Genomic DNA, 14,147 nt, shown 5'->3' on the forward strand with positions numbered 1-14,147 from the left:
TTAAGCAGCACTTCTCGCCGCAACCGAACGAGATAGCACAGTCTTATAAGTTCTTCACCCGCAATCAGCTGCCCGGCGAACCGGTCAAGGATTTTATCGTGGCGATTCGAGAGATAGCGGACACCTGCAATTTTGGTGCTTCGTTGGACAGAATGCTAAGAGATCGCATCGTGTGTGGTCTGCACAACGTCGGAGTGCGTCGGCAGCTACTCGCGAAACCACAGCTGACGAGGAGCGAAGCGGAAGAAATTGCGATATCTACCGAAATGGCCGAGGCCAACGCGCAAGAGATAGTAAGCCCCACCGCTGAGGCAAGTGTGCATGCGCTGGGAGGCCAGTCCTATCGCCCACGAAGCCGGCCACAGATTGTTGCGTGCTACCGCTGCGGAGAAAAAGGGCACGGACCCGAGGATTGCCGCTTCCGCTCGGCGTCATGCTTCAAGTGCAAACAACGAGGTCATATCGCTCGAGCCTGTTGCCGCCGTGAGAGTGGGTTCGGGGTGGTACCACCAGAACGCCAAGTACACGCCTTGTCACGGGAGGAAGACACTGGCACGGACGGCATGTTCGCGCTGGAGGCAGCAGACAGTCACATCGGCCACGTCGGCATCACGTAACCCATCGTGCGCACCTTGGATTGTGGTGGGGTTCCAGTGAACATGCAGGTCGACACAGGCTCGCCGGTTTCGGTCATCACGTGGCCCGCATATGAGCGGAACAAAACAGTGTGGCCGAAGCTGCGTGGTTCGCCATTGAAACTCACCTGCTTCTTGGGACGGCTTCCAGTGCGGGGACAACTTCAGCTCAAGGTTTCGTGCGGAAACAGGTCGACGGCTGGATCTTTGCAAGTCCTAGGTTGCTCCGGCCCAAACCTCTGTGGACGCGACCTGATTCAAGCGTTCCACATGCTCGAGGCACCGGTCATGAACGTGAACACGTCAGGTGAGCAACTGCCGTTACTCGGTGCTGAGGACGTTAACGTGGACCGGTTGCTAGCAGAATTCGCTGATGTCTTCGCGCCAGGTTTAGGGCTCATAAAAGGGCCACCGGTACACTTCGAGACGCGAGAAAACGTGGTGCCGAAATTTTGGAAAGCACGCGAAGTTCCGTATGCTTTTCGGCCAAAGGTCGACGCGGAACTGGACCGCCTTTCGGGCGCGGGTATTATTGTACCGGTGCCTCATGCGGAGTGGGCGGCGCCAGTGGTACCGGTAGTGAAACGGAATGGCTGCATCCGCCTTTGCGGCGATTTTAAGCTAACGGTCAACAAAGCCTGTCGCACTGAGCAATATCCGTTGCCACGGGTGGAGGATATCCTGGCTACATTAAATGGCGGTGAAGTTTTTACCACGATAGACTTGCGGGAGGCATACAACCAGCTTCCGTTGGATGAGGAAGCCATGCAACTCACGACCATAAACACGCATAAGGGAATGTTCAGCTTTACTCGCCTGCCTTTTGGAGTGGCGTCCGCGCCGGCCGTGTTCCAACGGCGTATATGGAGACCATTTTGCAGGGACTTCCGGGTGTTCAGGTCTACCTAGACGACGTCATCGTGGCAGAGAAACGCAATGACTGCACCACTCTGCACGAAGTATTCAAGCGTTTCCGGGAATACGGCGTGCGCCTGAACGCAGACAAGTGCAAGTTCCGCCAACCAGAGGTGGATTTTTTGGGGCATCGAATCAGCGCTCGAGGTCTTCAACCAAAGACGGAAAACATAGACGCCATCCTTAAGGTTCAGGCACCACGGAATTCCGCAGAATTAAGGTCCTACCTCGGCATGGTAACGTACTACCACAAGTTTCTTCCCAATGCATCGACCGCCATGGCACCCCTATATCAACTACTCCGGAAGGAAGCTAAGTGGAAGTGGGGTACCGCTCCACAGCAGTCATTCAGCAGTGTGAAGGACCTTCTGAAGTCCGCAGACTTTCTGGCGCATTTTGAGCCACACAAGCCGCTAGTCCTGGAATGCGATGCCTCCCCGGACGGAATCGGCGCAGTGCTTTCACACGATGTCGGGGGCGGGGTACTTCGGCCCATAGGGTTCCGCTCTCGGTTATTGACTGGAGCTGAGAAAAATTACTCGCAGCTGGAGCGTGAAGCCTTGGCACTTGTGTTTGGTGCGTCGAAATTCCGACAATACTTGCTCGGCAATACTTTCACATTGATGACTGACCATAAGCCGCTTGTTGGACTTTTTCACCCAGACAGGCCAGTGCCCGTGATGGCCGCGGCGCGAATCCAGCGATGGGCCCTGCTGCTGAGCGCATACGATTACGTCATCAAACACCAGCCCGGGAAAAACAACATTCCAGCCGATGCCCTCAGCTGACTCCCCACGTCAGCAACTTCCCAGCCAGAGACGCAGGAAGAAACTGTGGACGGTGAGTATGTGCTGCTCACGGAGACCCTCAATGATGGTGTCATGTCTGCGAAGCAACTGGGCACTCTCACGGAGCTTGATGACGATTTAGCAAAGGTGCAAAAATGGATGCAGGAGGGATGGCCAAGAAATTTGGGGCCTAAGGACCAGCACTTGATGCCATACTTCAACCGGAAAGCTGAGATAACGGGGAGTTATGGGCTTCTCTATTGGGGCCATCGAGTGATCGTCCCTAAGAGTGCCCGAGCAGTAATGTTACGTCTGCTGCATGATACTCATCAAGGGATTTGCTCAATGAAGCGGCTAGGGCGCTCCTTGATGTGGTACCCCCGGATCGATAATGACATTGAGCACATGGTTAAGTCCTGCACCAGTTGCATCCAAGCTGCCCCTATGCCCCCAAAGAAACCCCCTGTTGCGTGGCCGGAAACGGATGAGCGTTGGTCGAGGCTGCATATCGATTTTGCGGGGCCGATCGATGGTCACATGCTACTGATCGTGGTGGATTCACATAGTAAGTGGATAGAAGCGATACCCATGAAGAGTTCCACCACACACGCCACCATAGAGGCTCTGCGCACCTTGTTCAGTACATTCGGGTTGCCCCGGACGCTGGTATCCGATAATGGCCCACAGTTTACGAGTTGGGAATTTAACACCTTCACGAAGCTGAATAACATAGTACACCTCCGAACAGCACCGTATCACCCCCAGTCCAATGGGCTCGCGGAGCGGGCGGTTCGGACTGTGAAGTATTCATTGAAGAAGAATGTACAAGGGTCACTGAAAACCCGCCTGGCTAGGATTTTGCACAGGTACCGCAGGACGCCGGGGGCCGGACACCAGCGCAACTCCTAATGGGCTACGATCTTCGCTCCAGGCTGGACAACGCAGTGTCCATTCCGCCCTCACCAGTTGACCGTCCCCCCCTCGATGGGTGGCAGCCCGGGGAGCCAGTCTGGGTGAGGAACTTTGGGCGAGGCGAGCCGTGGACTCCAGCCAGCATTACATCGACAGACGGAGCCCGCCTGGTGAATGCCGATGGTCCGGAGGGGGAAACCATTCGGCGCCACAGCGACCAGGTGAAGCCACGGGAGTTGGAGCATGACCAGGGAGAAGCCGGCGACTCTCGGTGCCTCGAAACGGCCGCCGGGGCCGGCGGGGCCCCAGCACGAGGAACACCGAGGCGAGCGCCAACAAGGAGCGAGATCGCCGGGAGCCCCTCAACTCCGGTGTTGCGTCGCTCGGGCCGGCAACGCAAACCCCCAGACCGTTACTCACCGTAGGGGGAGCGGAATGTTGTATCCGTGACGTCACGCCAGCCGAAGCCGCCGTTATCACCACTGCTTCTTCCCCTTCCCTTCCCCTTAACCCCTCTCGCACAACGCTACATTAAACCGCTATATCGCAAAAACTTTAGTCTTGGCCCAGCCACGGCCCCGGTGTGTTCTTTTCAACTTCACTAAGTGGGTGGAACTGTTCCCCCTGCGAATGCTGACGGCACGCATCGTCATGGAAAAGCTCATCGAGGTGTTCATGCGATTTTGCTATCCAAAGCTGTTAATTACGGACAATGCGTCCTATTTCACCACCAAAATTTTGTGGACTATTGTGTATCACTGGGCATTAAAGGGCCAGTAAGCAGGCTCCTACTTTTTTTTACACCCCAAACAAGCTCGACAATTCGTACAGTAGACCGCGGCAGTCACATTTTCAGAATATTACAGCGCTGCGCGCCGCGCAGACACCCCGTTTCGAAAAACAATTCCCGTGCTTTTTTCCTTCGCCGGACCAATCCCCCTCGTACGCGCAGTGACGCGAGCTTGCCCATGGGCAACTTAACGTACCACTGAGCTCGTCGATTGGTCTAAACCAGGTCTCAACAAGTTAACGTCAGTTCCTGTTCCCACCCACCGCTACGAAACTGCGCCTTGTCTCTTGGCCCTGCGGTGATTCGGTTTCGGCCACGCAGTTTTCGGGTTGTCGCGCGCGCGTATACTCCTCGCGCTGCATGGCACCTGCACGCACTTCGCCTTCGACATGAGCAACACGTGGAGGAACAGGGAGGAAAGCGTTGTCGGCTGCAAATCGAGCGGAGAGAGGGGGAATCTCTGTAGTGTCGGGCTAGTGTCGGGACTCGGGAGTCATCAAGCGCCATCTCTGACGCTCAACCGAAGCAGCGAACGGCCTCGAAGATGCCACGGTTGCTATGCGCCGGACGGTACGGTATGTGGAGAGAGCGACGCGGCTCAGGTCTCAGGTCGCACGCGGGCTTCAAGTATCCGGGCGCGTGATCTACCCGGTGGCATTGGAAGCTCGGCACGCATCGCGGTACGACGCATATAGGGCGTCGCCCAGTCATGTAGCGTTAGAGTTAATAAACCAGTTATAATTCAACTCTACAGCGCATCACTATAGAATATGGTGTCAGAAGTAGGGTTTTGTTCAAGCTGAAGTTTCGTCGACAACTTCTGGTCACGCACGCCGACGACAATCCTGTCACGGATTAATTCGTCCTTTAAGTCGCCGTAGTCGCACCGCTCGGCTAAAGTGTGCAGAGCTGTGATGAAGTCTGTCATTGGTTCACCTTCGTCTTGTATGCGGCGATTGAAGAGCGCTTTTTCACAGATGATGTTTTTCTTGACGACGAGGTGACTGTCGAAGGCTTCGATGACTTTGGCATACTTCTTCGCGTTTGCGGCTGTCAGACAAAGTGCCGTGAGGACGTCTTCAGCTTTGTCACCCATGATGTAGATCAATGAGTTGATTTGATCAGTGTCTGGTTGGTGATGAAGACCACTGGCGGTTCGGAAACGCTCCCACCTTCGCTTCCAGGCACTCCATTGCTCGGCGATGAAGCTGAAGGCTTGAGGGGGTTGGAGTTGGATGCGCTGATCGCTTTGAGTTCCTGATTCAGTCATGGCTGGAGGTTTTGATGAGCACTCACTTGGCGACGTGAGGTATCGTAGCTCAAACTTCTGACACCATGTTCTATATAGTGATGCGCTGTAGAGTTGAATTATAACTGGTTTATTAACTCTAACGCTACATGACTGGGCGACGCCCTATATGCGTCACACTGGAGAAAGCAGTACTTTGCGCAAAGCAGTTCGAAGAAGTCCTCCAGCAGCAAACGCATATTCATGCTGCCGGCTCCTCAGAAGGAACAGCTGCCATCGATCGTCTACATACAGCTAGCCAACCATGACGCGTCGACAGCAAGCGCAAACCAGTTGGGCAATCCCAGACTCGGCGTTCGTGCGACTGGTGTGGTAAACAAGAAACTCACTCCAGAAAAGAATGTCCCGCGTCAAAAGTGTACTGTAAGAAGTGCCGCAAAAAGGGACATTTTGCCACGGTATGCCGTTCATCGCGAGTGCTTCATCTCCAATCAGGCAAGTCTCCGGAAAGTCCGAGCTTCCTGGGAGCAATCAGAAACGGTGGAACGACCCCGTGGAGAACGCAGTTGTACGTCAACGGACAGGAGGTGCAGTTTCGATTGGACACTGGTGCGGACGTATCAGCCCTGCCGGAGGATACATATCTCAACCTCAGCTCATCAGCACCGCTGCGTGAGTCTGATAAATTCCTTATCGGTCCCTCTAACGAGCAGTTAGACGTGCTGGGCATGATCGAAGCAACTGTGGTTTATAAGGGAGCAACCACCTCGGAGAGATTCTACGTTGCAGGCAACCTCGGCGAGCCACTACTGGGCTTAGGCCTCATAGAGAAGCTCGACATATTAAGGCGGGTGAGCGATCTGTCAGTTAAACACAACTGCGACACTCTTCTCGAAAGATATTCGCAACTCTTCTCTGGCCTCGGTGAAATCGAGCATTCTTTCACCATCAGACTAAAGCCAAACGCAGTCCTTTTCGCCATAACCTCTCCGAGGCGCATTCCCATCCCGCTGCACGACGCTGTTGAGGCTGAGCTAAAGAAGCTGGAAAATCAGGGAGTGATAACAAAAGTCCAAGATCCGTCTTCTTGGTGCGCGCCAATAGTCGTCGTACCCAAGAAGGATGGTGGCGTCAGGCTCTGCGTGGACTACACCATGCTCAACAAAGGGGTACTCAGAGAGCATCACCCCATTCCAAGCGTAGAACACACGTTAGGACTTCTCGGAGGAGCGAAGTATTTCTCGAAACTGGACGCGTACTCCGGATTTTACCAAATCAAGGTGGATTCAAAGTCATCTGAGCTAACCACCTTCATCACTCCTTTTGGGAGATACAAGTTTAATAGGATGCCCTTTGGAATCTCATCAGCTCCGGAGCATTACCAAAGGATGATGAGTCATGTACTCGAGGGCTTGAAAGGAGTCGTGTGCCACCTAGACGGCGTGCTAGTGTGGGGAGAGACCAAGCAGTCCCACGACGAGCGCCTTGCCCTGGTCCTCGAGGGGTTACTCAAGCCAGGTGTGTCGCTGAACAAACAGAAGTGCTCCTTCTACCAAAATAGCGTGAAGTTTCTGGGTCACATCATTGATCAAAACGGCGTGCGCCCAGGTGAGGGTATGATTGAAGCCATCGTTAAAATGAAGCCGCCAACCAACGTGACAGAGATCAAGCGCTTCCTCGGGATGACCAACTTCGTATCTCGGCTCATTCCGAATTTCGGTGACATCGCGCATCCGCTGACAGAGCTTTTGCGCAAGTCCAACCATTTTGTCTGGGACGCCGCACAGCAGCAGGCTTTTCAAGAAATTAAAGAAGCCTTAACTTCACGACCCGTCCTAGCTCTCTATGACCCGAGGCAACGACTCATCGTCTCATCAGACGCCTTAAGCTACGGTCTGGGAGCAGTTCTGTTCCAAGAAGACCCCAATGGCAATCGGCGGCCTGTAGCGTACGCTTCAAAAACGTTGACCTCAGCTGAAGCAAGCTACTCTCAAATTGAGAAAGAAGCTCTCGGAATAACGTGGGCATGTGAGAAATTCAGGGACTACCTCATCGGGCTTCATTTCAAGATAGAAACGGATCACAAGCCTTTGGTGCCCATCCTTTCCACTTAACCCATCGACAGCTTAACACCCAGACTTCAGCGTCTTCGTCTGCGCATGATGCGGTATGACTATGAGACCACGTTTATACCAGGCAAGCAGCTCATCACAGCCGATGCTCTCTCTCGTCAGCCACTCGCAATGCAGGACTCCGGAGACATCTCAGGCGAAGTATCAACCTACGCAAGTGTCGTAGTGGGCCTTTTGTCGTCGGAGGTGGCAAGCCTAGAGAAAGTTGCCATTGCGCAGAAGCGTGATCCGACATGTAAAGCTATAGAAGCCTTCACGAGAAACGGGTGGCCAGCGCACAAGAGCAAAACTCCGAAAGACTGCCGTGAGTACTGGCAATTCAAGCATGAACTCACAGTACACGACGGCGTCCTACTAATGGGCAATCGGCTTATCATTCCTCAATGCTTACGGAAGGCAACACTGAACGCCTTGCACGAGGGGCATGAGGGAGAAGTCAAGTGCTCGCGACTTGCCCGACAAACGTGCTGGTGGCCTGGTATCACAAGGGACATCAAAGACTTGATAGAAAAGTGTCCCAACTGCATAGAGCATCGACAACAAAGGAGCGAACCGTTAATGCCGACGGCACTCCCGGACCGACCCTGGCAGCGGCTCGGTGTCGATCTCTTCTACGCGAAAGGTTCCACGTATCTCTTAGTGGCTGACTGCTACTCGCGCTACTTCGAGATTGCGCTCCTCGAAGATGAGCGACCTGCAACAAGCATACAGAAGATGAAATCAATCTTCGCGCGCCACGGCATTCCAGATACTGTTGTAACTGACAACGGGCCACAGTTTCATCCCTGCAATACATCCGAGTTTTCGAAATTCGCGAGAGAATGGGGATTACATCAAGCCCGAAGTACCCACAGAGCAACGGATTCGCCGAGGCGGCAGTGAAGATCGCCAAACAGAAGATAGGCAAGGCAGCTGATCCCTACAAGGCTCTTCTGGCGTACCGTGCAACACCGCTAGAGAACGGCTATAGCCCAGCAGAGCTACTTTTCGGCCGGCGTGTTCGCACCACAGTTCCGATTTCTCCACACATGCTGAAGCCGACGCTCGCAGACAGTCAACGACTTCAAAAGACCGAGCAAGGAATCAAGCAGCGCCAGCAAAGGAACTACAATCGTCGCCGCGGTGTCCGTTTACCAGTCCTGAATCCAGGGCAGCAAGTGTGGATAAAAGACCTCAAACGCAGAGGTGCCGTCCTGAGACAGGCTGACTCGCCACGCTCATACTAGATCCAATGCGAAACGGGCACTGTCCGCCGCAACAGGAGACACCTCGTAAAAGACAGCGCAGGTATGGCGCTAGAAAATCATCCGGCATCGCTGGACATGCCATCTCGTCTGTCGGATCGGGCACCAGGCATGAAGCAACCGGGAACCACGCAGTCAACACTGGCCGCGCCATCACTACCATCACCCTACGTCACCGCGCATGGGAGAACTGTGCGCCCTCCTGCATGGTTCCGTAACTGAAGGGGGGAGATGTAGTGTCGGGCTAGTGTCGGGACTCGGGAGTCATCAAGCGCCATCTCTGACGCTCAACCGAAACAGCGAACGGCCTCGAAGATGCCACGGTTGCTATGCGCCGGACGGTACGGTATGTGGAGAGAGCGACGCGGCTCAGGTCTCATGTGGCACGCGGGCTTCAAGTATCCGGGCGCGTGATCTACCCGGTGGCATTGGAAGCTCGGCACGCATCGCGGTACTACGCATATAGGGCGTCGCCCAGTCATGTAGCGTTAGAGTTAATAAACCAGTTATAATTCAACTCTACAGCGCATCACTATAGAACAATCTCCGGTAGCTCTGACGGGTTGCGCTTGCTTGGTTTTCCCATTGCACGCACGGCAAGCGGGGTTCTTTTCTCTCGCGCCCCTTCGACGTCTTGGAAAGCAAGCACGCATTCCTGCTTCATCGTGAACTCTCACAAAGGTTTAAATATACCGAAGAGCCGAAAACTGCCCGTCAAGTTACGGAACACGTGCGACAATATAAACAATAAACAACGAGGAGCCGCAGCAAGCGGAAGTGCATTGCGAGTGATCGAGCTCGCCGATGACGTCAAATGCTGACGTCGTGTGACATTTACGAAGTGGGCTGAGTCACGACGACGGGCTACGCCTTCCCCTCCCTGTGGCGGAGAAGGGTGGCGCGGCCGCGCGAAAATTTGAAATCAGCTGAAGCGGATGTTCTAACCCATGTAACTTCCTTATTATAGCACGTATTCGCAAAATGGTTGTGGCAGCATGTTCACATAGCAAAAATGCACATATTTCTCTTCATTACAATTTTTGGACCACGCGGTTGTTTACTGTCCCTTTAAGCACCAGAGAACAACCACATACCACGCCCAGACAAATCCAACCGAACGTGTAACTGCAACATCAAACACATGCTTGTTGCTTTTGTGGGGACGCACAAGCATTGGGACAATTGTCTCCTTGAAATCAGATTTGTTTTGAGGACGACCGTGAACCGCTCGACTGGCTTTACCCCCGCAAGTCTCAATCTTGGGAGAGAGCTGCTGAATCCCATAGAACATACTCTACAGGAACGCTGCGCAGAACTGACTGCTTCGTCGGCACGCGCTGCTTATGCAGTTGGGCTGCTCGTAAAGGTGACAGGAATTTGAGCACTGCTCATGCGGACCAGAAAGCGCAGTATGACTGCTCTTATCGGGACGTTCTATACAAAGTGGGTGACGTGGTGTTAATTAAAGCACAATCATGTCCTAAGTGATGCCAGCAAGAAATTTTCAGCTTCTGTGGCACCGAAGTGGATATGATTGTACCAGATAGGAATGACTGTCTCTTCTCTCGTGTACAAGCTGACGGACTTAACGCTAAAAGCAATCGGTGGATCGGGGTACGTCTGTGATCTCAAACCCTATAATATGACAGAGGGAACGAGTGGCCCGAGGCGAACGCTCCCCGTGCCCGCAGACAGTGACATCCGAGGGCACAGCTCAAGGTTCGAGCCCAGTGCGACGTTATAACTTGCGACCTCGGCAGAACTAACTCTGTCCGTTTCGTAGGGGCTTTATTGTGCGTGATGCTCGATGGGACGCTTCTCCGACATCTAGCATGCAGCCTTCAAAAGCGAGCACGCGCTTTCTCTTTCGGAGGATAAAAGAGGGGGTAACTTATTCCAGTCGCAGATCGGCAGCCATCCAGCAACAGTCATGTCAGAAGCCACCATTTTCACTGACAGTTGCCCCAAAGGCCGGCACTCCTTCAAGCTGTCAACGCACACATTCAACAGCAGGTGGCGGCGACACCAAAGTATACAGCGGAGCCAGAATCAGGGCAAAAGAAAAACAGCAAAACAGCACCGGTCCCAAATGGCCACGGCGGAGATGAATTCACAGAATCGCTGCAGAAATGGCGGGGCAGTGGATTAGGCTGAGATTGCGGCGCCTGTCGCAGTCAGTACGTTGACGGTATGGCTGGCGACCAAGGCCCGTTACGGTCCATGTCAGTGAAGACGGACCAGAGATGAGCGGGGCCGTTTGGGTTGAACACTTAAGAGGCATTGCACGATTGTTTTCGACTTGGTACTTCTTCAGTGTTCGAACTGTTTTTCGCTGTTGTCTTGGCGGATTCTGGTATTTCTTCGTTTCGAGAGCTGAGTTCTTAAATTTGGTTTTTGTGCATGCTAGATGTACTGGTTTTGATTAGTTGTTGACATTTTTGCTGGGAGAGCTTTAGAGCTATTGTTTCGTTTTCTTTGGGAGGATTTTCGCCGTGTGTTAATTTAACTGAATGCCCTGGTGCCCTACAGTTGTGACATTGTTGTGTATGTTCACTCGGCTTTCACCAGAGCTCCGGTTAGTAGGGGGCACTTAAGGAGGGAGGGGTGTGGGAATTCAGGCGTCCGCACTAGTTGCTCGATGCCATTTTTCCTTGGAGAACTTTCGCGTCCCCCTCATACCGACTGAACGGGCAGCAGCTGGACTTAAATCGCTGTCGTTTGAGGCCCGTGTACTTAGATTTAGATGCACGTTAAAGAACCCCAGGTGGACGAAATTTCCGGAGCCCTCCTCTACGGCGTCCCTCATAGTCATATCATGGTTTTGGGACGTAAAACCCCAGCGATTATTATTATTAAATCGCCGTCACTTCACTCTTTGAAGTTCCGGCTCCTTGAAGGTTTAAAACAGTGTCCCATTGGCCTAATCTTGGTGGGATTCAGGCCTTGCTCGGGCTCGATTGACAAGCGGGGACACGAGACGGGGTTCGGGGAGACCACTTCGAGACCTCGGAGGGTGTGTATGCATTTCGACCTCTCCGGCGGGTGGCGGTCCTTTCTTCTTTGTTGTTCATCGCTGACCAGTGGTTATGCCGTCTCGTCGGGGCCCCGGCTTTGGGGGGCGCGCATTCTCTTCTGCAGTCTCGAAGTTCCAAGGCAGCGTCTCACGATCGTGCACCGTGTGTTTCTCTTAACTGTCCTTGTCTGTTCTGTTTCTTCTGCTTTGGGGTGCGCAATCGCGGGAGTGCTAGCCGAAGGGTAGGTGGGCGCTCTAAACTTGGTTCTTTGTTTTTTATAGGTGTGCCATTCATGGCGACCACTTTCTGTGTTTTTGTATCATGTATTATCTAATTGGTACCCTGTATATTGTCCCTTACGATTGGTTATTCTGTAAAGCTGTTCATCTTATTGTACGAAAATCCCTTAAATAAACCACCCATTTGGAGAGTGCCGCCTACGGTATCCCCCGCTGTGCGCGTGGGCTGGCCGTCCCTTCGCGGTGATGGGCCGAGCTCTCGTGCGCAGCAGCGCAGACGGTACACGGTGCGAGACAAACAAGGAGGCGGCACCCTAGATGGAGCTCGCAGTGCTCGGACCCGCGGTGGTGTTCGGCGCGTATCGCTGATAGTAGCGAGGCCGTGCACGCCGGTGGTCGGTAAAGGCCTATTACCCAAAAAGAAAAGGAAACCAAACACCACCATAAGTCAAGCTGGGATTTTGCTCAGGGAAGTCCATCAATTGATTCTCGTTTTACTGCATACAGTATTTACTCCTTTATAACTCTGACAGTTTAGAAATAAGTCTTGCGGACATGTTTCATAGTTTAAAAACTCCAAAGTGTTCTAGAAAAATAATTGCATATTTAAAATTAGGACTTAAATATACATAAGCTGCCGAAGCTTCATAAAAATCCGCTCAAAAATAAGGAAATATGAATCTAAAGCAGGGTCTCCCTCTTCAGAATAAGCAAGGTTTAAGGAAAAATCATTAATAGCTTGGTACATTTCATATGTAGCATGTGCAATAACACTCTTGCACCACAATAGTGCTTTTTTTTCTTGTCTCATTGTTGCCCCGCCACGGTGGTCTAGTGGTTATGACGCTTGACTTCTGACCCAAAGGTCGCTGGATCGAATCCCGGCCGCGGCGGCTGCATTTTCGATGGAGGCGAAAATGTTTGAGGCCCGTGTACTTAAATTTAGGTGCACGTTAAAGAACCCTAGGTGGTCGAAATTTCCGGAGCCCTCCACTACGGCATCTCTTATAATCATATCGTGGTTTTGGGACGTTAAACCTCAGCTATTAATAATATTATTATTATCTTGTCTCATTGTTCGAACAACGCTCATATGAAGTCTTTTAAAAGTCTTTTATCCCGATCAGGTTGACGCTGGTGTGGAAACTCTGTGCAAGTATCTCAGCAACATAGCAGATCATCCAACGGAGGAGAAGTATCGCCGCATCCGCCTCAACAACCGGATATTCCAGGAGCGGGTGCTGCCACTCGAGGGTGCCCTTGAGTTCCTTCAGGTTGGTGGTGCTCCTATTGCCTTTATGGAAGGTTCTTGTTGTGTATATTGTTACGTGGAACTAACACTAGGTCAGTGGCAAGCCACAGCATAGCCCACACAAGAACGTCGACTTCTTCACCTTACTCCCAGACGCCTTTTCAGCGCATCTCCCACTATGCACCGTTAACGTCGGTCAAACCCACGCAATACAACCCCCGCTGGCAAAAATGCCGACCTGGCGCACCTATGGGGCCACAGCAGGAGGAGGGTGGTAACGCTTGAGTCTTGATACATGGATGACGTCACGGGATAACGGAGCAGAAGAGGTTGTGGGAATATCTGGGACAATTTCGTGCGTAACGTCTGTCACTTGTCGAAGCACGCGTTATGGGCCCGTGTAACGAGAAAGTAGATTCTCGGAGAGGCCGGCACGTCGCGTTGGGGTCCAGAGAAGAACGAGGGAACCCGTTGCAAATCATTTGTCACGATGCCGCTCGTCGTAACGGTGCTTCTGTGTTTCTTGAGAAGCCGTCAATCTTTTGCGGGCAAGGTGACGGGCGTGGTCAGCGCGGGCAGTAGCGTCGCGTGCGTGGTCGAATCTGCAGCAGCCGGAAGGAAGGTATCCAATGGCAGCGTTGTTCGCGTCCAAACGAAAGGTAAAACGGTGAGTATCCAGCAGTGTTGTGCCGGGAGGAGTTATACGCGAACGTCACGTATGGCAGTGCATGGTCCCAATCACGATGGTCGGTCGACGCGTATTTTGAAAGCATGTCTGTCAGGGTCCGGTTTAAGCGCTCTGTAAACCTTTTGTCTGGGGGTGGTACGAGGTCGTGAGGTGAAGCCATGTGGAGCAGGAGTGCAGGATATCGTCAATCAAGTGTGAAAGGAAGGTACGGCCTCCGTCTGTCAGCAATTGTCATGGAACACCGTACACTAAAACAAGATCCCGAAGTAAAAAATCAGCGACGTCTGTA

General features: G+C 52.9%; 1 protein-coding gene across 4 annotated transcripts in view; it reads left to right on the plus strand.

The window, feature by feature from the left end:
* LOC119395605 (UBX domain-containing protein 6) overlaps positions 1-14,147 on the plus strand; it is a 407,364-nt gene that overhangs the window by 168,986 nt on the left and 224,231 nt on the right. For 3 of the 4 annotated variants that reach the window (XM_049416694.1, XM_037662581.2, XM_037662584.2), the window contains one exon: positions 13,046-13,192. The exons of the other annotated variant lie outside the window; for it this stretch is intronic. In XM_049416694.1, coding sequence (XP_049272651.1) covers positions 13,046-13,192 — 147 coding nt within the window. The remainder of the gene's footprint in view (positions 1-13,045; positions 13,193-14,147) is intronic. 4 annotated transcript variants of the gene reach the window in all.

The sequence above is a fragment of the Rhipicephalus sanguineus genome, chromosome 6 (genome assembly GCF_013339695.2).
Source record: "Rhipicephalus sanguineus isolate Rsan-2018 chromosome 6, BIME_Rsan_1.4, whole genome shotgun sequence".
In the NCBI taxonomy this organism is placed as follows: domain Eukaryota; kingdom Metazoa; phylum Arthropoda; class Arachnida; order Ixodida; family Ixodidae; genus Rhipicephalus; species Rhipicephalus sanguineus.